This window comes from Scomber japonicus, chromosome 2 (genome assembly GCF_027409825.1).
Source record: "Scomber japonicus isolate fScoJap1 chromosome 2, fScoJap1.pri, whole genome shotgun sequence".
Lineage (NCBI taxonomy): Eukaryota > Metazoa > Chordata > Actinopteri > Scombriformes > Scombridae > Scomber > Scomber japonicus.
The window spans coordinates 30960001-30984228 of record NC_070579.1 but is presented as its reverse complement, the minus strand read 5'-3'; the positions used below and the strand labels follow the sequence as shown (position 1 = coordinate 30984228).

Sequence of the window (24228 nt, the reverse complement as noted above, 5' to 3'; positions counted from 1 at the left end):
TTTATCCAAAATAGAAGAAGTCTGTACTCAGTCACACAGTCTGTAGTTTGACTGATAGATGTTTCACTTCTCAGATGTCTTTTTTTTTAAACATGTGAAAGCTTTATAACTTCAAGTACAGGTTCCCTAGGTCTGAGACAATCTGCTGGTGACTGCAGACCTTCTATTTTATTTCTGAAAGGACATTTCTATGTTTCTATTTTTTCTATAGTTCATGCTACTTTTCTCAGGATCTGAAATGCCTTCCAATCTTTATTTTTAATGTAAGCCATGTTCCTGGTACTGAAAGCTGCATATTAATCTTCCAGGTGCAACAGCCTATTTCCTGCCCTTAACTTTCTGAAGAATGAGTTTAGATGTATTTAGTTGACTGTAAAAAGGTGTTGTGCTTGATGAAAGTTTGTCCATGCAAAGTAAGCATAATATGAATATGACTTGTTAGGTATTATAAGAACGGCTGGAGCAGCTCATTCTGGACTGTGGGAGTTGAACTGTAAAGCATGTGATTCTTTATGTACTATGTGCATGTTGAAAGTAACACAAGACCTGAACTATCCAAACCAATGGACTGATGGTGGCTCTGTATTTTACATGAAATATGAATTAATGTTGTTGAGGGGAAATAAAATATTTTAATCAATTACTGTCTGGAGTAAGGCAACTTTGGCCATCATGGGTCCTTTATTTTTTCTTTCAGAATGCCATGGTTCCAATTTCTTCTCCCTAAGTTTTTGGTAATGCACATAATGGAGGATTAAAAATATAGACCACACCAAACTAATACAGCTAAGAGATGTGGCTGTGGCACCTAGAGATTAAAAATATAGGTCACACCAACTCAATGCAGGTTGCCCTTTGAATTTTAATAGACATAATAATAATAATAATAATAATAGGTGTAATTTATATAGCGCCTTTCACAAACCCAAGGACGCTTTACAGTGGATAAAACAAATAAACAAAACAAACAATAACAAAAAAAAAATCAAGACTGAGCAGAAGAAGAGGAAGAGAAGTGTTCATTGTAATACTTCAGATCTTCATGGTCAGTATCATATAACTATATAGTGAATGTTTTTCTCCATAAACCTTGCAGAGGGATGATGACCTGAAAAGACTGAATGGTAGAAGGAAGTGAAGCACTTTACAAAGATATTACCAATCTAATTTCAACATCCATAATCAAATCAAACTTTATACACATGGCTTTTGTGCCCTAATAAGAAAACTGGCACAATATTGGAATGCAAGGGACTGGACTGGACTGATGTTTCCAGTATGAGCTGATGGAATATGAAACCATTTACTAAATTAAGTTTAATTTAATCAACGCCTGTCATAAAACGTTTGTCAAGCAAGCGTCAAACACTGGGTGGTGTGAATAGATACCACTTGTTCCTCGAGCAGCATCACAGACTACTTTACTTTGGGTTGAAACAGGGCTCCGCCCTCCAAGGCATCAGGATCATTCACTGCTCTGATTGGGTAAAATGTCTCTGTCGTCATCTGTGTTGACCAATAGCGTTCGAGAATCGCAGCTTGGTTTGTATTTGGTTGCAGAGAGGAGAGACGAAGTAACGTAATGAGAGATTAGTTGGTGAAGTCTCGTTTACTCGTAGTACAAATCTGGAACATTTAACCTGACGTTGAAACGTATCGCCCACGTATGTTTTAATAATTTCCTTGTATGCAGGTGAGTCTGTTTGCTTTAGCATTTTTATTCGGTTGGGATAATTATACAATGCACAGTTAGCTAACTAGCTTAGCTAGCTGGCTATATTAGCTTAGCATAAATAATAGCTCACGGTATATGCAGTTTTAAATTATGTTAGCTTCAAAAAGTAGCAAATGTTTCACTTTCTGTCTTTACGTGCTAAGAGGAAATGCAAAACATTTAACCGTGGTTACTACATGTCTCAGCCTTAGTGTACAATGACAAAATGCACGACAGTGTTTATTAGTATGAGCTAATTAGCGTTTGCTAATGGTAACAGTTCTGTGATTTGAATGGATAGGAAGTCGATACTCTTACGGCAGACAAGGACAACGTCAAAAATGTACTTATTTACATTGTAGATTGGTCTCCCTGCGCCGTCATCCTGACTCAGAGCAGCAGACATGGTAGAGCCATCAACACATAAGTTTGCGTCCCTAGAAGAGGAACTGAGCTTCTGGAAGGAGCAGTCAGAGAGACACGAGCAAAGGTAACCTTATTAGACATCAACATAAAGACTAACACTACTCCTAACATATTCTGTGCTAGCCGTGTTGATACACATGTCATACAGCATGGCGAGTCAGTCATTTTTGGTGATAAACTTTGTGTTGTCATCAGGGCTGCTGAGGCACAAGAGGAGCTGCAGGAGTTTCAGCAGATGAGTCGAGACTATGAGGCAGAACTGGAAACTGAGCTGAAGCAGTGTGAAGGCCGAAACAAAGACCTGCTTTTAGACAACAACCGACTCCGTATGGAACTGGAAAACATAAAGGTAGGGCACCTTGATTTTTTAAATAGTTCCCTTTGGCCCCATACAGAGCTGGACAACACCCCAGTGTTCCAGTTAGTGACATGAAGAAGATTCTACCTTCTCTCAGTCAAAGAGACACACACACAGCTATTATGCAACCCAAATTCAGCATATCTTTGCCATTGCCACTAAGACAATTGCTAAAATTGCTGCCAAGCTATAAAGCAGCTGACTGCTATTTTTACTCAGTGGTCCATGGGGAAGGGAACATTTAATGGAGGAAGTGAATGCAGGATTTGTGCTAAAAACCCCTGATTGCTTTAAGGTTGTTGGGGACAAGGAGGCAGAGAAAGAACATTCAAAAAGATCTTTGTCTTGGTGAATGTCATAAAACCAAACAGACCCTGTTATTGAAATATGAATGCGTTGACTAATAATGTGTAATGGCACATCAAAGCTGGCATTGCTAATATCAGTTCATATGATATCTGTGTGTTTTTTGTAGGAGAAGTTTGAATCCCAGCATTCAGATGCTTTGAGGCACATCTCGACCATGGAGGAAGATCTAGCACAGACCAGAGCAGTCAGAGATCACCTACAGAAATACATCAGAGAGCTTGAACAGTCCAATGATGACCTGGAGAGGACTAAAAGGTCAGTGTCTTAGGCCATTATCTCTCAGAGGGCTGTCATCACTAATTTTAGTGGTTTGCATGTGGCTAACCCTGACCTCGATGCACATTCCAAAAACAGATAACAGCTTTAACACGTTTAACCATTTTCCATTATGATCCAGTGGTGTTAACCTTTACTGCTCTATCCGTCCCCATCTGCCTGTTTTCAGGGCGACCATCATGTCTCTGGAGGACTTTGAACAGAGGATGAACCACGTTATTGAGAGGAATGCCTTTCTTGAAAGCGAGCTGGATGAGAAGGAGAACCTGCTCGAGTCTGTTCAGAGGCTCAAGGACGAAGCCAGAGGTACACACACAAACGTACACTCACTGTGTCTTCTCAAGTTTACAAGAACTGCTGATTTCTCTATAAATTGGCACTCATGACTGACTGTGAATTTTGATAGCTAGGTTAATTCAACAAATCCTGTGTCTATTTCATGCCCTAACCTGTATATCCTTCCTGTCTATAATGGTTTTGGATTTTGTACTGTACCAATGCTTTTTTCTATTTTAGCCCATCTAGTACTGAGCAACTATACTTTACATTTTTGAACTGCCTTGTTTCCTCCTTCAGGACAGCCACTGTTTTACATAAATGTCATTGTGGTTTAAAAATCAATTTGCAAAAACTTAAAACTTACTAAAAAAACATTATAGTGACATTAACTATGATGGATCTCTGTTGATGACCTCCACTTTGTGGTTTAGGGCCTTAAAGTATCATCGTTGTGTAGAAATGCAGATTTCAGTACAGATTGAATTTGAAAATGTTCTCTGATCTGAAAATCCAGTGGAATCTTAAGTAATTTACCTCATCGGTTTCTCCTTTTTTTGTGATCAACTGTTTTTATTCAATTTTTCCACCATTTTCATATAGAAAAATGAAAAGACATTACAATACAAACTAACATTCCCTTAAAGGGGAATCACGGCCACCTCAAGAGTGTCCAGATGGTTTTCCTGAAAGGTCCTTATCTGTTTCTCCTGTTTGTGGCAGACCTTCGTCAGGAGCTGGCTGTGCGTCAGAAGGAAAGACGGCCCTCCAGCAGCCTGGGCAAAGACACAGATCGAACAGATCTGTCAGGGTCTTCGGCTACTAACCCAACCATCCCTGTCACACCCTCCAAACCTATTAGCTCATTTGTCACACCCCCCGCTTCCAGCATCCGACGAGGTGAATAGCTTTTGTTGAGTGCAATAATAACTGCAGTAATACATGAATATACAAAGTTTGTATGAACATACTTCATGTTTATGTTTTAGGTGATGGCCTAACAGGGACTCCCCTCACTACGTCTGCTAGAATATCTGCACTCAACATTGTAGGGGAGCTGCTCAGAAAAGTTGGAGTAAGACATTTATTTATACCACTACAGCTTTCAAATGAATATACGTGTTGTTCGTATCACTATAAGTTTGTGTTTTTTAATATCTTTGTCAGAATCTGGAGACCAAGTTGGCATCATGTCGAGACTTTGTATATGACACATCTGTCATCCGACCGGCACTTCAAGCTGGCCCTGGTAGTCCTTCTGGTTTAGAAGGAGCCCCTGATGTCCAAGCTACCAGCATGAGCCCACCTCCTCAGTACGACAGGTGAAGAAATCTACAGCAGCACAGGCTGAAGTTTTTCCAGGAATCACTGGAAAAACTCAATCATTTCACAGAATGCTGCTTTCTGCTTTAGGAGTTTGAACCCAAACAGGTTCAAGCTCATGTGTATTATGATAAGCTTTAATGTTATAGCTTATAATAAAACACTGTTCTGGTTTGGGTTTTTTAACCTGGGTCCATGTTTGCTTTGCTGAAGTTGAAGTTTTCTAATCAAATTTAAAGTGAGCCACAGTCAGAATAGACAACTATGAAAATAATAACCAGAGTGTTAAATAAATATTAATTTGAACACATTCTCCTGTCAAATGTGCAAATTAAGGCATGCCTGCACCATCCCACAGTAAGGTAGATATTAAAAATTGCATACTAATAAATGTCAGACTATAACTTGAGTCACTAAACCTGAAGCAATTATCAATTTTGATTTTATATGACGTAAGAATAAGACTCTTATGAATTTAAGGTTAACTCATGAGTGTATGTGCTACATCTTGTCTTGCAGTTTAGTGAAGCGGTTAGAGTTTGGACCTGCTCCTCCAAGAGGGCTCTCCCAGGGTACCCAGTCTCCACAGGGAGGAGTCAAGATCCTGCTATGAGAGAAAAAATCGGGCGAGTCGCCCCCGCCCCTCCTTCCTTCCATAACCTGACCCTGACTCCTTCTCTACCTCCCTCCTTAATAAACCACAGCAACTGGACTTTTTTAAAAACTGAGCTGTCTTCCCTTGTTGCCACCTCGTCCTTGCTCCATGCCCCACATAAACAACATATGGACTTCTGCAGCCTCGGGCTAGTATTACCATATCATAGGAAGCAGCACTAATGCTTGTGTAAAGCAGAACCTACTGCTCACTCTTATATTATACTGTATGTCTGACGGTGTGGTGAGTAGCATCTAACCAAATCCTTCTGTGTCTACTGATTAGCTTTGCTGTGATGGATCGACTACAAACATATTACCCATTCCCACACAACAAACCTTACTGCACTTGTCCATTGATCATGTCGTATTTTATATTATTTGCAGGCACTGGAAGAGACACTGATAGAGGGACCAAGAACCTGTGTTGTCATTTATGAAAAGCTTTGAATGTACAAATATTGTGTTTTTGACCAAGCTTGAACCAAAGCTGTGATAAATGAATAACAGGTCAATTATATCAATTATAAAAGTAAAGGGTTATGTTGATTTCTTTGTTCCTTCCTGACCCTCTCTGACAGTAATGTAGCACTAATTAACATTGCCATCAGTTAACTTGTAAATTACTAGCTTAGCTGTTAGCCAGCAATGAGTTAGATATTGTTGGTTAAAAAGATGAACCCCCCCTTTTTGTTTCTAGAGGAAACTCAATATTCTCCCCTGCTACAAAAATGTTAAATTGATAATGAATTAGTTGCTTCCGTGAAGAAGAATTGGTGTTTAGTATTTTAGCCATTGCTGCCTTCATGCGTCTTTATTACCTCTTCAGTCTGTAGGCCTTGCTTTGTCACATCATTTAAAATCCAGAAATAGGTCATCTAGTCTTCATGTTGCCAGGCTGTTGAGAGATGAGGGGGACAACACGTTTCTTCAGTCTGGATTAACAAATCTCACACCGTAGTTGTCCAATTGAGTTTGACTAAGCTCCTTTTCATCACCTCCCCTTCTTGCGATTGCACAGACTTGTTTTTGCAGACTTAATTATTTTCTCAGTTGGCAAGACTTATTAGTGCAAAGAACAGGAACAGCTTTTTTTTCTGCCTCAGCAATTTTAATTTGTCCTGCTGCAAATTTATGATTATGTTTTACAAAGATTTTGTTTACTGACTTTAGTTGACTGTAGAATTTTTAGAGCGGCACAAGTGCACTATTGAATGTATAGTAATGACTCCTTTTTTTTTTTTGTCTGGGAGATGAATTATATGGTGGACAGGCTGGAGAAAAAAATAAAGCAATAATAGATTTTAACAGGTCAAAGATAAGCACAGTTCATAGTATATTTGTGTAGCTAAATAGAGCCTATATTGAATACCCTTGTTTACTGCCTTTTTGGTAAGAGAGATTGTGAATGGAGGAGTAGAACGATGAACCCTTTTAATGTGATGTTTTCCCTGAGAATTTTTCTGTCACTACTGCCATCCAGCAGCTCATGAAGCAGACATCACAGTACATATCTTAATCTCATCTTTTATGCAGCAGTCGTCACTGTACTCTGCACTGTAGCCTACAGGTGTGTGATTCATACATATGAGAGTTCCTGCCCCTCTTTGCTGTCTTTGAACTAAAACATGTGCTTGACTGTAAATTGTAACCCATATCCATTGTGTACTGGCTGTTGTGTGCAGCATCTCTGCAAATATGCTTGTGTGTGTGTGTATGGACTTTTAACTGTATGTGCCTGAGGTACTATACCCAACTCTTGATCCTGTTGGTTTGCAGTTGTTTTTCTATTGAACTGAACAGATGAGAATAATGTTATGTTGTGATGACATCGTTTACTGATTGAGACTGAAACATTAAAAGGGAGAAAATCACGACTTTTTTTTTTAAAGATCTTTATTTCTTGTGCAGGTGGTTCAACAATTAATAGATAAAAATTGTGTCATGTAAACATCAGTTGATTACATTTAACATTATCAAATGAGAATTGGTTTAAGGTGATCAGGGGCTTTTAAAACATGTACAGTAAATCTGGGCAAAGTGAAAAATGAAGTTGTTATTGCCCAACAGAAATCTGGCTCATTATTATTATTTTTTTATAAACCTTTTTAAACCTTCTCTGACCTCAAACATTCTGTCGTTACTGGACTTGTGTAAAAATTAATTTAAAAATCTGGCCACAAGAAAGGTGCAAATAATATAAAACGGTGACTTTAGAAAATGTTGAATTGCTAAATATTACTTCATTGGGATACAAAGGGCAGCACTGATTGGAGGTAGATTGGATAGAGAATCATTTTTCCTCAGTTCCAATCTGATAAACCACCTCAGCGCTGCTCTGGAACAGTAACAGCAGTCACAGGCAACAGGACGACAGTCGCTGGTAAGAGTTACAGATCCATACATTTACAGGATGTCTCTGCTTTAAGTCCTAAGGTGACAAATTGTGGAGACCCGAGGCTTTGCTGGCAGGTTATTGTGATAATTAGAGGCACCTGTTTTTGTGTACAAAACCTTGCATAACAAAGTATCAGTCATTCAGTGCAGTACAAAACAGTGTAAATAAAAAAATAATAAAAGGAACAGCACATCACACATCAGTAGAGCCACTGAAACAACTCCCCTAGTTGAAATCAAGTCCTTCTGATTGTTTTGTGTCAAGAAAATGTGCTCTGAAACAAGAAGATAGATCAGTACACTATTGGAAATGATGTGATGTGGAAGAACTAGATAACATAACAGGATTTGAAGTTATTCTGTTTTAAGCGGCAGGCCTGCCCTGGTAGGTAATTTTGATATCTGGTTATTTGGCGTCCTTTTACTCTGCGGACTTGGTTCCATTGAAGTCGCTTTGGGTGTCTGCCTCCTCCTCCGAAGCATCCTCGACTACCCTTCGGCCTCCTCCCATACGCCGAGTTGTAGTACTGAAGGAGGGCTCATTTCCACGCCTAAAATGCCACAGAGACACAGACGCAGATACAAACACAAAAACACACGGCCACCAGTGAGAGGAGCAGATGCAGATGCGTGACAGTTCCTGAGCTGGTTAAGGTTTGTTTGAAAACCACCCGGGTGTTTCACACTATGAGGTGAAATCAATGAAACAGAATGTACAGGTTGTGCTTTGGTTATTGGTAATGCACGCCGGTTATGTTTTTAACTCATTTGACCCCTGGCTCAGGAGAAAATGAGTTTGGTTTATGGCAATTAAACCAAGCACTGAGATAAATATGGCTACTATAGTGTCTGAATAGTGCCAAGTTCACTTGCTACATCATTTTCTGTGCATTAAAAAAGATTTGAATCACTGGCAGCTGATGAGCCATATTTCTCTCAGTAAGGCTCAATGAAGAAATGACAGAATCAAGCATGTGCGCAGGGAATGAAAAGTTATGGCATGTTAATAAGAAATGGTGATGGGGTAACTTTTAGGCCCAGAGGTACCTACTGCGTTACTCCTTGGGTTCAGGGTTGCCTCTGCAATAGAGATGGACACCATTGTTTTGCTTGTGCTCAGAATTATTGATACTAAACTATTTCATCTTTCTGATTGAAATGTTTGCTTACGACCTTCTGAAGACGACTGTAGATGAGGTGTTTATTGACAAAGTCTAATGTGAATTGTTGTTTTTTTTTTGTTTCAATGTTCTTACTTCATATTTAGCACATTGTGTATGTGTCCTTAAGATACTGTTTACCCTTCTATTATGTGTGCCTTTGCAGTTTTCTGTGCAGTGTTGTAGATTCACACGTTTAAAGTTGCAATGGAAGAACAGAGAACAGAAAATACTCTTCCTGCCTGAGAGGAAAGAAAGGTACATACACATAGAGAGAGAACTCCTTTGGCCCATTTTGCTACCTGAGTTTGCTCTTGAGAGAGTTGACCTCACGACTCATGGCATCGTTAGCCTCAGTGGCTTCATCCAGCTCCCGCTGCAGCTTCCTGCGGGCGGCTGTAGCCCGCTGAGACTCCTCCTCCGACTCTTCCAACTGCCGCTTCAGCTGCTTCATGCGAGTATTCGACTTTTCTGCCTGTTGGGTGAACGGGGGACACATGCAAGATTAGGACAACGTCAACGTCAGTGTGCAAAAGAACATGTATAAACTAGTGTTTGTGTGTAGCTGTGTTAAATGATCGTACCTGATCTTTGTACTGCTCTCCTTGTTTCCTTTCATCCTCCACCTGCATAATGAGGTCTTTGAGCTTCTTGTCCTTCTGGCGTATAGTCTTGGCACTTGCCTGCTTATCCCTGAGAAAAGACAGAAGAGTTCAGAGAGAATATTAGTATAATTTTTAAAACAAAGGATGAAACATGGAGACAAAAGCGATAACAATGACAGTGGAAAGTGAACCACAAACACCACTACTATTGATCTCAATGATACAGACATTACTGGAACATGAAGATGAATTTCTGGTTTTAGATGGATTAAAATATAGTTTGTGTGAAATCACATAAAACCACCACATTTTAAAATTACTTTTCACTCACTTTAACTCAATATTATTTCATATCTGCCCTGACCTGTTCTCTTGCTCCAGCTGCTCCTCCAGCTGTGCCACTTTAGCCTCCAAGGCGTTGATGGAGGACTTGAACTTGGACTTGACCTGGTTCTCCATCTCCTGGAGCTTGGATTTAAGCTCCTTGTTCTGGCGCTCCATCTGCTGCCGAGCGCTCTCGTTCTTCTGGGAGGTGGTGCGCTCCGTCTGCAGCTCATTGGTCAGCTGATCCACCTGTGGAGGAAATGCACGCCTTTAGCATGAAACAGAGGAGACTGGGGAGGCGGGGCAGATGAGGTCTAGCTGCTCCAGACTCTTCACCTGTTGTGTGCTCTTCCTCAGCCTGTCGTTGATGATCTCCATGTTGCTCTGCTCCTCCTCCAGCTCCTCCTCCAGCTGGGAGATCTTAGCCTCCAGCCGACGCTTCTCATCTGCCAGGGCTGACCTGCACACAAGCAGCATGGCAGAAATAAAATATGTTATGTTGTTCACCACAGTTGCTTCACAGACAAAGAAGTAAGAGTGAAATCTACACCCACTTTCCAGAGGAGTTGCTCGCCAGCTCATCGGACAGCTCATCTCTTTCAGCCTCTGCTTGCTTCTTCCCCCTCTCGGCAGCAGCCAGATCCTGGAAACATATTAGAGATAAATCCATTTCTTCAAGCTGCTGCTCTCAAACAAGTCACGGCCTTGTTAGGAATCAACAGTGTTACCTCCTGCAGCTGCATGAGCTCAGCCTCCAGGCTCTTGGCCTTCTTCTCACTCTCCTTTGCAGTAGTCAGCACCTCCTCCCGGGCAGCACGGGCATCTTCCAACTCTCTCTGGTAGTCCTTCATCTGAGCCTGGTGGGGAAAGAGAAATAGAGGAAGACATAGAGATGAGGTCAAATGACGGTCGAATTAAAAAAACAGTAACATACAAACAAGTATGAAAAACAAAAAGAGGAAACAAAGTGACAATTATAACATAGTAAAATTGAATGTTAACTATGTGTTTGGTATAAAGATTGAGCAAGAAACTTTACATTCAATAAAAACTAAATAATATTTCATTTTATTTGCCAAATATATTCACATTTTTTTTAGCAAAATGCTCCCCAGAAACATCATGTTTCCAGCACATGAACACGGCCTCAAAGTACCAGTGAAGTGTAGTTACATATCCACTGTATTCTGAGTGGTCACTTTGCAAGTCAGTAAAAATGGCAGAGAAAGCAGTTGATGATAAAATAAATAAAAAATAATAAAAATAAAAAATCATTTTGTCACACATGCTGTAAGTTGTGATAGCCTAGAAAACTGAAACTGACTATATGTATATATATATATATATATGTATATATATATACTATATTGATATCTGATATTTCCAACCATACACAAAGCAGTTATAATAAAACTATGAAACTGTCTGTACAGTATTTTGATGTACAGAATCTACATTTATTTCATCCCTTCACTCTCACCTGGAGCTTGCGGAGCTGCTTGATGGCCTCCTCTCGTCCCTTATTGGCCGTCTCAATCTGTCCCTCCAGATCTTTCATGTCTGTATCCATCTTCTTCTTCGCTGCCATTGCCAAGGTCTTTTGCTTACGCTCATCCTCCAACTCTGTCTCCAACTCACGAACCTGTGATCAGATTAGTGATTACTAGATTACTGAGGCAGCTGGTGCAACAGTCTGAGATGGATGATCAGATTGTTTTCTTCTGGTTAGAGAATACAAATGTTTTACTGTCTTTTTACCTGCTTGACAAGCTGTCTCTTCTTCTCCTCTCCCATTTCATCGCGTCCCTGGAGGTCCCTGTCAAACTGGGCCTTCAGAGCCTGCATGTTGACCTCCAGGCGCAGCTTAGCATCCTCAGCCGCCTGAAGCTCGTCCTCCAGCTCCTCCAGCTGGGTCTTCATCTCTTCCACCTGGGCCTCCAGGCCACGCTTGGACTTTTCCAGCTCGTGGACCTGCCATCAATACATTGTCAAATTAGCAGCCATGTTTTGGCCTAAAATGGAAAAAGATGCCATTCAGTGGAATTCTCTGGCACTTACATTTTTTCCCACATCATCCTTGGAGCTGACCAGGTCCTCCATCTCTGCCTTAAGGGCCTTGTGGGCTCTCTCCAGCTCCTCTCTGGAATCCTGGGCCTCCTCCAGAGCCCTCGCCAGGGACAGAGCCTTAGTCTCCTTCTCTCTGGCCTCAGCTTCGGCACGGTCTCTCTCATCTGCATATTTACTGGAAATACTCTTCTCCTCAGCCAGCATCTGAAGGCCAAACAGATCAAAGAATCACAGATAAATGGTTTGTGATGGTCTTGAACAAACATTTTGGAGTGAAGTGATAAAGTAATGTAAGCAGCATTGCAGTCGATTACTTTGTTTTGGGTAGCAATGATTTAAGTTATTTATAGTTTTTCATGTCTAATTGTTGATACCATTTTATAAAATTATGAATACAGTGAGTTAATAGTCTGCAGTGAAAAAAGCTGACCTGGTCAAACTTCTTCTGCTTCTTCTCCAGGTTTGACACGTTTTGCCTCTGGTTGTCCAGATCCATCAGTGTGTCCTCCAGCTCCTGCTGCAGACGGTTTTTGGTCTTCTCCAGTTTGTCATATGCTGAGGCCTTCTCCTCAAACTGGGTGTTGGCTGACTCCAAGTCTCTCTGCAGACGTTTCTTGCCTTCCTCCAGGAGCTCGATGTTTGCTGTCATGTCGTCCAGCTTTTTCTTGGAATCTGACAGCTGTAGATGGATAAAGATTATTTTAAGATGCTGACTATTAAAAAAACAAACATACCACAAACTAAAATATGTGTTTTGGGGATGCCTCTTTTCAGTTGTTTATATTCCAAAGTCTAGAATATATTTTTTAAGATCTCCCACTTGCTTACGACCTACAGTAAGACTAACTTTTCTTCATATTCTCTTAATCTTTTGACTTCCAACTTCAATTAACATGTAAATTAGGGACCCTAAGGCTGACCTGGATGTTGAGGGTGGACACGTGTCTCTCCACGTTCCTCTTGGCCTCCATCTCCTCTTCAAGCTGCTCCTGTAAGCTGTTCTTGTCGTCCTCCGCTTGCCGAAGTTTGGTGGAGAACTGCAGCTTCTGACGTGTCTCCTCAGCCAATAGCTCCTGTAGCAGCACATCAGGTCAAAGGTCAGAATATTTCATTGGAACCAGGAAAGGTGGGCACAGGAAAGGCTACATGTTGACTGCATTGTCTGCAAAAAGCTGAAGTCCAGTTACCTGTGAGTCTTGTAGTTGGGCGCCAAGGCTGCTGACGTCTTTGCTCAGTTTGATGTTCTTACCCTCTGCTTCATTCAGTAGGTTTGTCACACTCTCCAGTTCAATCTGTAAGATGATAAAGATGGTGTTTTTGAGAAATGAATACATGACATAAAATTTCTCACTTTTTGCTTGCTGTGCACAATATTGATGGAAATGTGTACCGTGATCTTGGAGCAACGTTCTCCCAGCTCAGCCTTCTGCTTCTCACTGTCAGTGAAGCGTGACTGCAGATCTACCACTTGACCCTCTAACTTCTTCCTTTTGTGCTCCCCATCTTGTTTGGCTTGGACCAATGAGCGCACCTCAATGGTTAATTCAGACGTCTCCTTCTCCAGAGCCTGTTTGGCCTTCTCCAGGTTTGACTTCACCTGAGGAAAGATAATAAGAGATCAGTGAGTTTGTCCACTCCACACAAACTAACCGAATGAGTATTTTGTAGCTCTGTATCAAAAAATGATGCCTTACTCGTTTGGACTGCTCCAGCTGCTCTGTGATCTCCTCCACAGCCTGGGTGTGTTTCTGTCTCATCTCCTGTACCTGGGCCTCGTGGGTTCTGTTCTCGTCTTCAATGGCTCTCTTCAGCAGGTTTACCTCTTGCTCACGTTTGGCTCTGCAGAACAGATGGATGGATTACCCAGATGTTGAGTGGATAACATGAAAATCTTCTCTATCTTCAATAAGCATTGTAAGGATTACTTGGTTAGTTGCAACTTTTAGCATCTATTTAATCTGCTCAAACATTCTTCAGTGTTGAATATCCAACCTTAGTTCTTGCTGGGTGGCAGTGGTGTCCAGGGTGTCCTCAAGCTCAGACTTAAGGGCCTCCAGCTCCTCCCCGAGGTCCCGTTTGATCTTCTCAGCCTTGTTCCTGGCCGCCCGCTCGGAGTCGAGGTCCTCTTGCAGGTCAGAAATGTGTCCCTCCAGCTCTCTGATCTTTTTCAGAGCGTTGTTCTTCTGAGCTGTCTCATCTTCTAACCTGAAAGATAGAAGGAAATGTTGAGAATACTGATATGCATGATACATATATTGATGTAGTTGTATATAGGAGGTGTGGCTTTTTGTGGATTCAAGATAAATAAATGTTATTTATTTAAGATAAATAATAATACGGTAAATAATTAATAAAATCCAGAGTAGAAACCAGACTTTACCTGGCCAGGGCATTCTGTAACTCCTCCTCCTTCTTTGCGAGTTGTGCTTTGAGTTCAGCAATCTGGGCTTGCAGGTCAGCTATCTGCTCTTGTAGGTCATTTGACTCTGCCTCCAGCTTACGCTTAACCTTGTCCAGCTCCTGTCGACCCTTTTCTTCCTTCTTCAAGCGGACTGTAAAGACAGCAGCCAGTTAGCATTTAAACCTTCAAACTGGATACAATATTGCCCTTTATATATTTTTGTATAGGAAATCAAAATGGTCATGGGACATGAAAATGCATAAAAGATGATTACCCTCCAGTTCAGAGATCATGGATTCGTGTTTATTTTTGAGCTTGGTAAGGTTCTTCGACTTCTCTTCTTCTTCAGCCAAGTTGGTACTGAAGTCTGCAATCCTCTCCTCCATCAGCTTCCTCTCCTACAAAAATCATCAAAGTAGGTCATTTTTCCTACTCTCTTAGTAAGTTATTTACCTATAAAGCCTCTCTGATCAACACTGTTTATCGTCACTTACCTTCAGCAGCTTGTTGTTCTGGTCCTCCATCACTATGACGTCATCCTCAAGCTTTTTGATCTTCCCCTCGCAAGTAACCTTCTCAAGCTGCAGCTTCTGACGGGCATCTTCCTCCTCTTCTAAATGCTCTTCCAATTCCTACATGAAAAACTGTACCCTCAGTTTCTGCCATTTCTACATTACATTGTCAGATTGCTGATAAATTTTAAACAAAATAAAATAAACTATAAACACAACAATAGACAATTAAACTGATATCTAGACCTGCATCTGTTGTTGCATCTTCTTTTTCTCAATTTGCAATGACTGAGAACGTTCTTCCTCTTCATCCAGTCTTGCTTCCATCTCATGGAGGATCTCCTCCAGCTCCTGTTTCTTAGCCGCCAGACGGACCCTCATCTCCTCAGCCTCAGCATACAGCTCTGTCTCTGCCTGAAGCTGCTCCTGCAGTGCGTTCCTCTCCTCCAAAACCTATAGACAGGAAAAGATTGGATTTAACTTCATCATCAGTAGATCTCTTGTAGACTACTATTACTATAGCTATTGACTTACTTTTACTTCTGGATTTAACACACCCAACTCAAATAGACATCCCAAAACAGTCTCTGATGGTAGCTGTGACATCACGTGAAAGCAAAAGAATGTTTAAGAACGTGTTTGTGTCATGAACACTTTACCGATGTGTGTTTCAAGGTGATCTCCTTCAGCTCAGATTCAAACTTTATGGCAACCTCTTTGCATTTCTGCAACTCTTCGTCCTTCAGACCCATCTCCTCCTCCTGGCGGGTCACTTGCAGTAGAGGCTTGACCTGTTGGTAAGAAGGGTGGCCAACATCAAAGTTTTAAAATAGGCTAAAGGCAAATGTACAGTTTGTAATTCTAAAATGGTTCCTAAATAAATAATTTATTCTAAGACTATACTAAACATACAACTAAACATACAACCAGAGCCTAAAACACAAGGTTGTATTGTGATATTGTTGCATTAATAAGCAGACTGATTAGTTGACCTTTGTGAAGAGCCTCCACCACTGCCAGTTCCTAAGTTTGAGGTAGGCAGCACAGTTCCTCTGGATCACTTTCATGGCTGTGAGTTGCTGTTGCCTCTTGGCAAATGCCCTTTAAAATACAATGAAACCAATATATCATGTATAATATAATAAAAAAGGGTACAATATCTCAATAAACAGCAACTAAGAAAAGAAGTACAAAAGGTTTCTAAAAGCCTCCTTACACAATTACATCATAAAGGGTCAAAATACTGTCTGTAACAAGAGATATTTAAATTTGTGAGAGCAAACTATACAACTTATTAGAGGGTGAAGTATGTGTGAGATCTTGTATGTTCATACTTTCTGGCCAGGAAGCCTCTAGCCTGGGCCTGGAAAGCAATGATGATCACAGTGATCTTCAGGTCTCTTTCCTCTTCCAGCTGTGCCAAAACTCCTGTGCGGAAAAAGATCTTACTCTGTCCAATCCTGTACAGGTTTGGGTCCAAGTCCAGATGCTTGATCTGCACAGACAGGAGATTGGTTAAAAAGACAAGTTGTTGACGGCTACAAAAAAAGCTGTGTCATGTCATCTTTAACTGATTTACAGCAAGTTTACCATGAGGCAGCAGGCTTGTTTGCCATCCATGAATCCTTTGGGAATAGCACTTGCAGCCAGGATCTCATAACTGTGAGGAGACAGAGAGATGTCACGCTTAATATGGCTTGAGAGGTCTACAGAAATACTATATTATATTATATAAACTGAATACACTGAATACATGTCAGTGAATCCCATCTGATCCAACTCACCGCTGGCGGAACTCCTGGAAGACGATTCTGTTGGGGAATCCTTGTCGGCAGATACGGATCCCCTCCAACACACCGTTACATCTCAGCTGCTCCAGGACCAGGTTGGCATCCAACTTCCCTGCCTGAGGAGAACAACATTTTATTAAGGTATTTTGGGGGGATTTTTATGCATTAACTAGAGGCAGCTTACAGGAAATGACGGGAATGACATGCAACAAAGGCCTGGGGTTGGATTTAAATCCGTGATGTTGTGGCTCATTGTGCCTTAAAAATGTCAGTTTTATAATAACAAGTTTTATGAAACAAATACAAAACAGGAAAGGTTGTAAATACTAATATAGACCACAGCATTTCCTCTTCAAACATCATTTGAACACTTTTTTCTGCACTGCTTGTCCTACTCAAGGTCACAGGGAGAACGATAGGTTGGGTACAACCTCATCAGGTCACCTGTCTACCACAGGGGTTTAGACAGGCACATAAAGGCACTGTCCTGCCCTCCAAAAGCAATGTCACTACTAACATAAGTTATTTTTTCACTTAAGATTGTTGCCACGAGAGACTTTGCTTTTCTTTACCCTCTTCTCGTGGTTGGGGATGATACATCTGACAAAGTTGGGCTGGGTATTGTGCAGTGTGGTCATGAGTTTGGCGAGAGACTCCTTGTAGAGCTGTCCCACTGTACGGAACATTCCCTTCTTGGTCTTTGAGGCGCTCGGCATCGAGCTGTCTGTCATCTTGGCTATTGTGTCAAGGCCCACCACTCTGTCCGCTGAAACACACAACACATCAGCACATTAATGGACAAAACACTGTGTTTAGTCATCTTGAAAGGTCTATGTGTGTTTGAGCTAAAGCAATCTTTAAAATGAGATGTACAAACTTTTAAAACCATAGCTTACCATTTATGAAAACAAGTCTTACTATCACAGCAGTGACATAGCATTGTAAGTTAAGATGTAGTCTCGTGTACCAGTGAGATAACACATGAGACTACATGAGCAAAGAGGGAAATATATTAAGAACTGTTGTAATCTATGCTGATCGATGATTATTTTACATACAAATTCAACCCAGTGTTGTTAAACTATGTTAGAGCTCACCATCTTTCCAGAGGTCTTGCACAAATGTGCTGGACGAGTTCATGAGCAGCGATGTGACGTTGTCATTTAGAGGGTCCATGTTCTTTGTCAACCAGGCTGTGGCGTTGTAGTCCACCTATAGGCAAAACAATTTTGATTTATTTGAGCACCCCTGTAACATGAATTTTTAAAGACATTTGAGCCATCAGCAAAGCAGTGTTATTTTTTACCCTGAGTAGGAGAGGCTTTATATCTTAAAAGGCATATATCATAGCATGCTTTTAAGATATCATGCACTTCCTCACCTTTCCAGCATAGTGAAGGATAGAAAACTCTGTCTTGTCTTTGAGCTGTTTCGGTTTGGCAAATTTCAAATGGTTCCCTTGTGTGTTCACGAGTTTCTCCACAAAGGAGACATCTGTGGCTTTTGGGAACCAACACTCTTCATCCAGCAGGGCCAGGATGCCTGGGGGGTTGTTCTGCAGAGGATATGCAATTATTACTGCACATTCATTACAATGTGATAAATCCATAATACATCACACTATATCACAAAACACTGTAATGAACCTATTTGGGTAAACCTATATAAATGGCCACTTACAGGCCTCTCAATGAGCTCGATGCAGGGCTGCAAGTCAAGTCCGAAGTCAATGAAATTCCACTCGATGCCCTCCCTCTGGTACTCTTCCTGCTCCAGGATGAACATGGTGTGGTTGAAGAGCTGCTGCAGCTTCTCATTGGTGTAGTTGATGCAAAGCTGCTCAAAGGAGTTGTCCTGCAATGACCAAAAGACAGAGCTGAGGACACATCATGCATGAAAGTTGTCAGCTCACCTTTTAGTATTTGACATTGAACGAGAGGTGTGACATTACTCATGGGAGAGCAACATGCCCATACCTCAAAAATTTCAAAGCCAGCAATGTCAAGGATTCCCAGGAAGGAGGCTCCCTGGCGCTTGGTCTTGTCCAGGGCCTTGTTAACTCGGGCCAGAATCCAGCGGAACAAGCGCTCAAACACAGCCTTAGCCAGGGCTTCAGTAGCAAAGTCAGCCTATGTGACACACACACACACACACACACACACACACACACACACACACACACACACACACACACACACACACACACACACACACACACACACACAAGTTGATGTGAACTTGGATGATCGTAAGAAGTGTTTGTAAAATTCAGTATATTTGTTCTATTTGTTATAGTTTCACACAGTGCACTTCTTGCAGTACCTGTTCTTTGGTCTGAGCCTTCTGCACCAGCTCTCTGCCTACTTTGATTCGAGGGGTGAGCATGGCACGGGTAAAGTCTGTCACATTGATGCCCTGCAGGTGACACACCTTCTGGGCCGCTAGGGAGAAGATGAGATACATGTATGTTGGCATACTGAACACTAGATATTATGTACTTTCTTTTTTTTCTTGTTTGTATGTATATCTGTTTTGTTTAAACATCGACCAGAGAAAATAGTGTAGTAATGTCTTACCGGTGTTGTCTGGCATAGTCGCCTGCTCCTGGTTCCTTTCTTTCTTGAACTCAATGTTTCCCAGCTGCATGACTGTGGAGCACACCTTCAGGATGTCTGAAACACATGAGTGTGATAGTTAGTTCCTTAGTGAAACAACAGTAGTAAAACTTGGGATAAACTTGTGGGTGAAAGATATGGACTAATATGTAATGGGGACTATCTTTGCATGCAGTCGAATTTCACTGTTACTTACAATGACAGTAAAAAGTAAACAGTAAAAGATTACGTAAAATTATATCAGACTTGGGCCTTTATATTATTGCCAATAGACATAAAATGCACCACAGTCACATTCTAAGTAGGAATAGACACCAGCCACACTGCACAAAATATTTAGATGTCTTTTGAAAGTAACTTGTTATCATGTTTGCATGCTCTCTGGCTCTCAGTCTTTACTTAGTTTAATTAGTGAATTCCTCCATAGTGCTTTATCGGTTTGAAAGAAAAAAAGTAGACAAGGCTAGAATAGATGACCACACAAGAGTAGACTAGACCCATTCAATCAGAACCACCATATCCAATCTCACTTCAAGCAGTCCATCCTATTCAAGCCAAGCCAAGATTAAATCAGAGAATCACTAATACCGATTCTTTCCTCTTCGGTGAAGCCCATGATGTTCATTGCCTCCATAGTCTCTTCGTACATCTCATCGTCTTGCTGGCCGGGGAGCTGGACATGTCCCGCACTCAGGAAGCGGTAACTAGTGAAGGCCTCCAGGAGAAGTTCCTCTGAAAAATAACACACATGGTTAAGTAGTTTAAAAAAAAGATTTTGACTTTGGCTTCAAAATTCAAATTCAAAAATCCAACTGGATAAACAAAAAACAAGATGTGATTCGATTTGAGATTTATGAGTATGATGTTATAAATGTTTTGTAAAGTATTTTATATGTATCTTACCACGCAGCTTGTCTCTGGCACCAGCAATCATGTAGTAGAAAATGTGAAAGGCTCTTTCAATCTTTGCCTGTCTGATACAGCGAGACTTCTCCAGTAGGTCTGAGAGCATTCAGCTGTTAAAGAATATAAATATACTATAATGTGCTCAGTGGATGGTTTACTGTCTGCTGTGTGAATATGATGAAAAGAAAAAAATCTGAGTATGATAATCTACTAAATCAACAAAAAGTTATATTTCTAAAGATCACTGCTGAAAAAAAAGCAGCTGCAATGACACACAACCACCTGAGGGGCAACTGAAACTTCTCACAGAAAAGTAGAAACAGCAATTACATAGATCAAGGAAGTCCTTTTTTCAGGGTGAGAACAATGTAGACAAAATGTAAACATTTTACAATATAATTAAGGATACAAGTTTCAATATTGGCTCCAACAATGTAGCCGGTCACATCAAAGTTGATACGGATGAATTTACCCTGTGAGAGAAAAAAGGGCAGACGATGTTACTGGACAAACTGTTGGGAATTGCAAAAGATGTGTAAAGTACAAATTATAAAACAGTTGTCTAATACTCTGGACAACAGTGCAAGAACCTTGAAGAATTATCACAATTCAGAAAACTAAACATTATAACATTTCTGTCTACAAATAGCCAACTCACAAATCGAGAGGAGTTATCATTTTTGATGGTCTTGGCGTTTCCGAAGGCCTCCAGGATGGGATTGGCCTGCAGGAGCTGCTTCTCCAGCTCCCCCTAGTGATGACAGCGATATATAGAAACATCACTGTTATACACTGACTGGTCGTTTACCGCGGTGGAGTGCAGTAGGTAGTGATTGGTGGGGATGTGATGGTTAATGGTGGGTATGGGTTGGGGTAGGTTTACAAGAATATCATCATTGACATGTGAAAATAAAAACCCTAATAACAAGATGAAGGACTTTATTATTAACTTATCAACTCCTCAGTAATCAGTGATTATTCTTAGTCTATAAATAGTTATAAAAGGAGAACATAACTGTTTAGTAATCTCCTTTGAGTTTCAGTATTTTACGTAACACAGACCCAAGGCAAATTGCTAAAAATGAAGAGAAGCTGATGTGGAAAAAGAGACCAGAGATGGAAGAGTGGGGTTATGCTGGTTCAAACAAGGCATCTGACTCATTTTAACAGCACAAAACTTTTGATGAATCCTGTCAAAGTCTTTGTATTCAATGTGTTGGCATATGAAAACTCATTTACAAACAGCCCTCTGGAAATGCGATTTGCTCCCAGCGTGACCGCAGAGTCTGTGGGTTCATGGGTGGAGCTGGGTGATGGTCGGTAAATGAGGCAGACACCCTGTCACTCTGCATCAAGCTAATCCACCTGATCAAAGAGGTCTGTGTCAGGCTAGCATCAAGGTCAGGTGCTGTGGACCTCCACCTTAAATATTCTCCTGCTTAAAAACACTCACCCTCAGCTACTCTGTAAATGAGCTAAAGCCATGAAGAGGAGTCTTGTGTTAATAATTAATTTGTTTGACTAAAAATGGCAAAGGTGAGATGACATTAATGATGGAGATCAATGCTCAGAAGTTTGTAAAATGTCCACAGGTGTTTTTAAGTTGAAAAAACAGGCTGTTATTTGACACAAGTCCAATAAGAGTCATAAAAAGTCAAAGATCTTTCTGGAAATGTTTAAGGAAAAACAGAAAAGATACAGACCAGCTGTTGCAATGCAGATCAGAGATGGCAAAGCAGAGAGGAAGGTCCTGTTCATTTAAGTCACTAGAGGAAAGAAAAAACAAACAAAAGAAGAGAAATAGAGCACAGGAAAACAGCAAGAAGGGGAAAAGGACAGCTGATGGGAAGGATAGTTCTTTGGGACACATTCTGAATAAAATACTAAGAAGACAGAAAAGAAACATGAGTCAGAAAGGAGAGAAAGAAAGTGAGAGCAGTGAAAAGAGGTTGACTCAAAGCTATTTCTGTTCAGGCGAGGTCCGTGGGAGCTCCAAGGTCCTCCAGCGGACAGCATTTCCTCTGGGGAAAAGACCCCGAGGGTGACGCAGTGATGCTCTGACCCAGAAATTTAACCTTTGGATACCTACATGAACACAAAACTAACACCTCAAACCACCAACATCTAGTTAGGAGGGTCGCAATCTTACTCAGGCTTGATCTGAAATACTATTCAAAAAGAGTTTTTAATTAAGGTTCGGAGTGAGTAGCTGAGCTCATTTTAGCCCAGTGAGGGTTTTGATATGTCAAAACAGTCTCAGGAACTCCACATGGTGCAAACCAGTAGGTCCAATAAGCGCTATAGGTCAAGACAGCCAAAACCCAACATCAGGGCTAATGGCAGGAAGGGAGGATGAGGGGGAGGGGGAGGGGAAGGGAGGCGGGGGAAAGTCGGTGTTTGATAGACAAGAACAGGAGATGGGCATGCTCACACTTGTGCTCTTTGATCTGTGAGGGACCCTTTCACTGCCGGGGAGGCTGTGCAACCTCATCTCCGCTGGCAGTGAAAGGGTGTTCATTGAAGATGGAGGACACATAACTCAAACTGATAACCAGCAACACTAGACGTCCTTCACTACACATTTTGCAAATTTGAAAAGTGACTGCAAATCAGTTCTATGATTTTGATCATGCAGTCTAAATCAGTTGTCGATCAGTCGATGGGTAAGATACAGAAATGACAAATGTTAGGGGAAACACCTTCTAACTCAAAGAAAGTAAGATTTAGGATATCCACCCTTGGTGTAAGAAAAATAGTTACAAACAGAAAAAAATCTTTTGGTAACTCAGTGACACTATCTTCATGCACTTTTTTTAACCTAAGGAATGAACACACACAAACACCACACACAAAAACACACGTCCGGCATTCCCCTTTACTCACGTAGGCAAACTGGGTTCCTGATTGTTGCTATTTGGAGGAAATGGCGATATAAAGGATTAAACTGGGCAGTTTCCTACATATGTTGAAGACTGAGGGAACTGACTAACAGATCCTTACTTTAAATACAGAAATGAGCTTTTCACATGGATACTTACAGCACTGCTATCCTTCTTGCCTTTGTGTGAGGAGGCCACAACAGCCAGATACTGAATGACCTTCTTGGTGTTCTCCGTCTTGCCAGCGCCAGACTCCCCGCTAGAGAGGAAAAAGAGAGAAAAGGATTAAAAGACGCAGGGAAGAGACAGTGAGAGAGAATAAGAAAGAAAAAGAAGATAAACAGCACTGGCAGGTACACCGTTCACACTTCAGTAACCCAGTTTAATTGAATGTAAATCATGTGCAGCAGAGATAACTACAGCATCGCCTGACACAAAGCATAATGTTTTCGTTCAGCCTGTCCACACACTGATCCCTGTATGCACACATATTTTTAACTATTATTTATCACTTTCATATTTCATACCCAATTATGGAGAACTTCATTGAAAAGATAAAGCTGGCAATATTCTATATTACACAATGCAAGGTAAATCCTCACACTAGTCCAAAACCTAAAGCGTGGATTGTCTTTTAAAGTAATTTATAGCCTTTTGAACAACAGCAAGAACACATTATTTTACTCCCAGGAAATATGACCCCTGATTTTCGACACTTATAAAGACAAAGTTGAACTACCCCAGGGCCATCAGCCAGCCGCCCAGCACACAGACACATCTTCAGGCATGGGTCCATAAAAGGCATGGGATGCTCTCTGCGTTAGGGCTTGGCAGCCCTGAGAGGAATCTAATTACTTTGTCCCCTTCAGTTCGGGTAAGGACATAAGACATCCAGACTCCCACTGTAGGGAGATGTTAGTACTGAACAAATTCTGATGGGAGTTTTTCCTCCAGATGGTCTCTCAAACTGTGTCTTCCTGCACACCCTGCTTACCATTCATATCAATACCAGTGGTTTCAGAAACAATCAGAAGAAAACGATAGCTCAAAGGTTAGGATGTTTTGTTGTGATTTGGTCAATTCTCCTGTGAAATACTGAGTATATAAGGTCATTCCTCTCTAAAGGGCTGTTAACTCTGTTACAAGGAAAACTGCCTGAAAACAAGGAAGCTACAT

At 41.1% G+C, this 24228-nt stretch overlaps 2 protein-coding genes across 5 annotated transcripts in view; one reads left to right on the top strand and one right to left on the bottom strand.

Moving 5' to 3' along the window:
• The first annotated feature begins 1567 nt into the window (after positions 1-1567).
• Positions 1568-6239, top strand: LOC128375722 (nuclear distribution protein nudE homolog 1-like). 2 transcript variants are annotated; one of them, XM_053336135.1, is made up of 9 exons: positions 1568-1693; positions 2077-2204; positions 2336-2489; positions 2974-3122; positions 3313-3449; positions 4143-4319; positions 4409-4494; positions 4587-4741; positions 5262-6239. In XM_053336135.1, exons 2-9 carry the CDS (start codon positions 2119-2121, stop codon positions 5353-5355), a joined length of 1038 nt encoding a protein of 345 aa, XP_053192110.1. In that variant the 5' UTR covers positions 1568-1693; positions 2077-2118; the 3' UTR covers positions 5356-6239. The 2 variants fall into 2 exon arrangements, with proteins under 2 accessions (XP_053192110.1, XP_053192119.1); XM_053336144.1 differs by having other exon boundaries at positions 1585-1693; positions 2109-2204.
• A 1-nt stretch (position 6240) lies between these two features.
• Positions 6241-24228, bottom strand: part of myh11a (myosin, heavy chain 11a, smooth muscle) — a 30387-nt gene continuing 12399 nt past the window's right edge. The window contains exons 5-43 of one of the 3 annotated variants that reach the window (XM_053336088.1): positions 23212-23311; positions 23057-23083; positions 20832-20924; positions 20583-20646; positions 20171-20269; positions 19856-19999; positions 19229-19324; positions 18975-19093; positions 18629-18781; positions 18333-18506; positions 18034-18207; positions 17750-17864; positions 17225-17418; positions 16647-16768; positions 16453-16522; positions 16197-16357; positions 15855-15963; positions 15522-15653; positions 15109-15315; positions 14845-14982; positions 14625-14748; positions 14330-14501; positions 13942-14154; positions 13644-13788; positions 13340-13546; positions 13137-13241; positions 12870-13022; positions 12380-12628; positions 11941-12153; positions 11641-11853; positions 11363-11524; positions 10611-10739; positions 10437-10525; positions 10219-10342; positions 9923-10131; positions 9538-9646; positions 9256-9428; positions 8845-8873; positions 8208-8344 (exon numbers count right to left, since the gene is read on the bottom strand). In XM_053336088.1, the coding sequence (XP_053192063.1) occupies positions 8849-8873; positions 9256-9428; positions 9538-9646; positions 9923-10131; positions 10219-10342; positions 10437-10525; positions 10611-10739; positions 11363-11524; positions 11641-11853; positions 11941-12153; positions 12380-12628; positions 12870-13022; positions 13137-13241; positions 13340-13546; positions 13644-13788; positions 13942-14154; positions 14330-14501; positions 14625-14748; positions 14845-14982; positions 15109-15315; positions 15522-15653; positions 15855-15963; positions 16197-16357; positions 16453-16522; positions 16647-16768; positions 17225-17418; positions 17750-17864; positions 18034-18207; positions 18333-18506; positions 18629-18781; positions 18975-19093; positions 19229-19324; positions 19856-19999; positions 20171-20269; positions 20583-20646; positions 20832-20924; positions 23057-23083; positions 23212-23311 (5305 nt within the window). In that variant the 3' untranslated portion in view covers positions 8208-8344; positions 8845-8848. Of the gene's footprint in view, positions 8345-8844; positions 8874-9255; positions 9429-9537; positions 9647-9922; positions 10132-10218; positions 10343-10436; positions 10526-10610; positions 10740-11362; positions 11525-11640; positions 11854-11940; positions 12154-12379; positions 12629-12869; positions 13023-13136; positions 13242-13339; positions 13547-13643; positions 13789-13941; positions 14155-14329; positions 14502-14624; positions 14749-14844; positions 14983-15108; positions 15316-15521; positions 15654-15854; positions 15964-16196; positions 16358-16452; positions 16523-16646; positions 16769-17224; positions 17419-17749; positions 17865-18033; positions 18208-18332; positions 18507-18628; positions 18782-18974; positions 19094-19228; positions 19325-19855; positions 20000-20170; positions 20270-20582; positions 20647-20831; positions 20925-23056; positions 23084-23211; positions 23312-24228 lie in introns of all 3 variants that reach the window. The other 2 variants (XM_053336075.1, XM_053336080.1) reach the window with 2 other exon arrangements.

Bases quoted from the DNA above. Each gene is read 5' to 3' on its own strand.
- LOC128375722 (XM_053336135.1), top strand. From the start codon at position 2,119: ATGGTAGAGCCATCAACACATAAGTTTGCGTCCCTAGAAGAGGAACTG. The intron at 2,490-2,973 runs GTAGGGCACCTT...TGTTTTTTGTAG, and splicing joins TGGAACTGGAAAACATAAAG to GAGAAGTTTGAATCCCAGCA. The intron at 4,495-4,586 runs GTAAGACATTTA...TATCTTTGTCAG, and splicing joins AGCTGCTCAGAAAAGTTGGA to AATCTGGAGACCAAGTTGGC.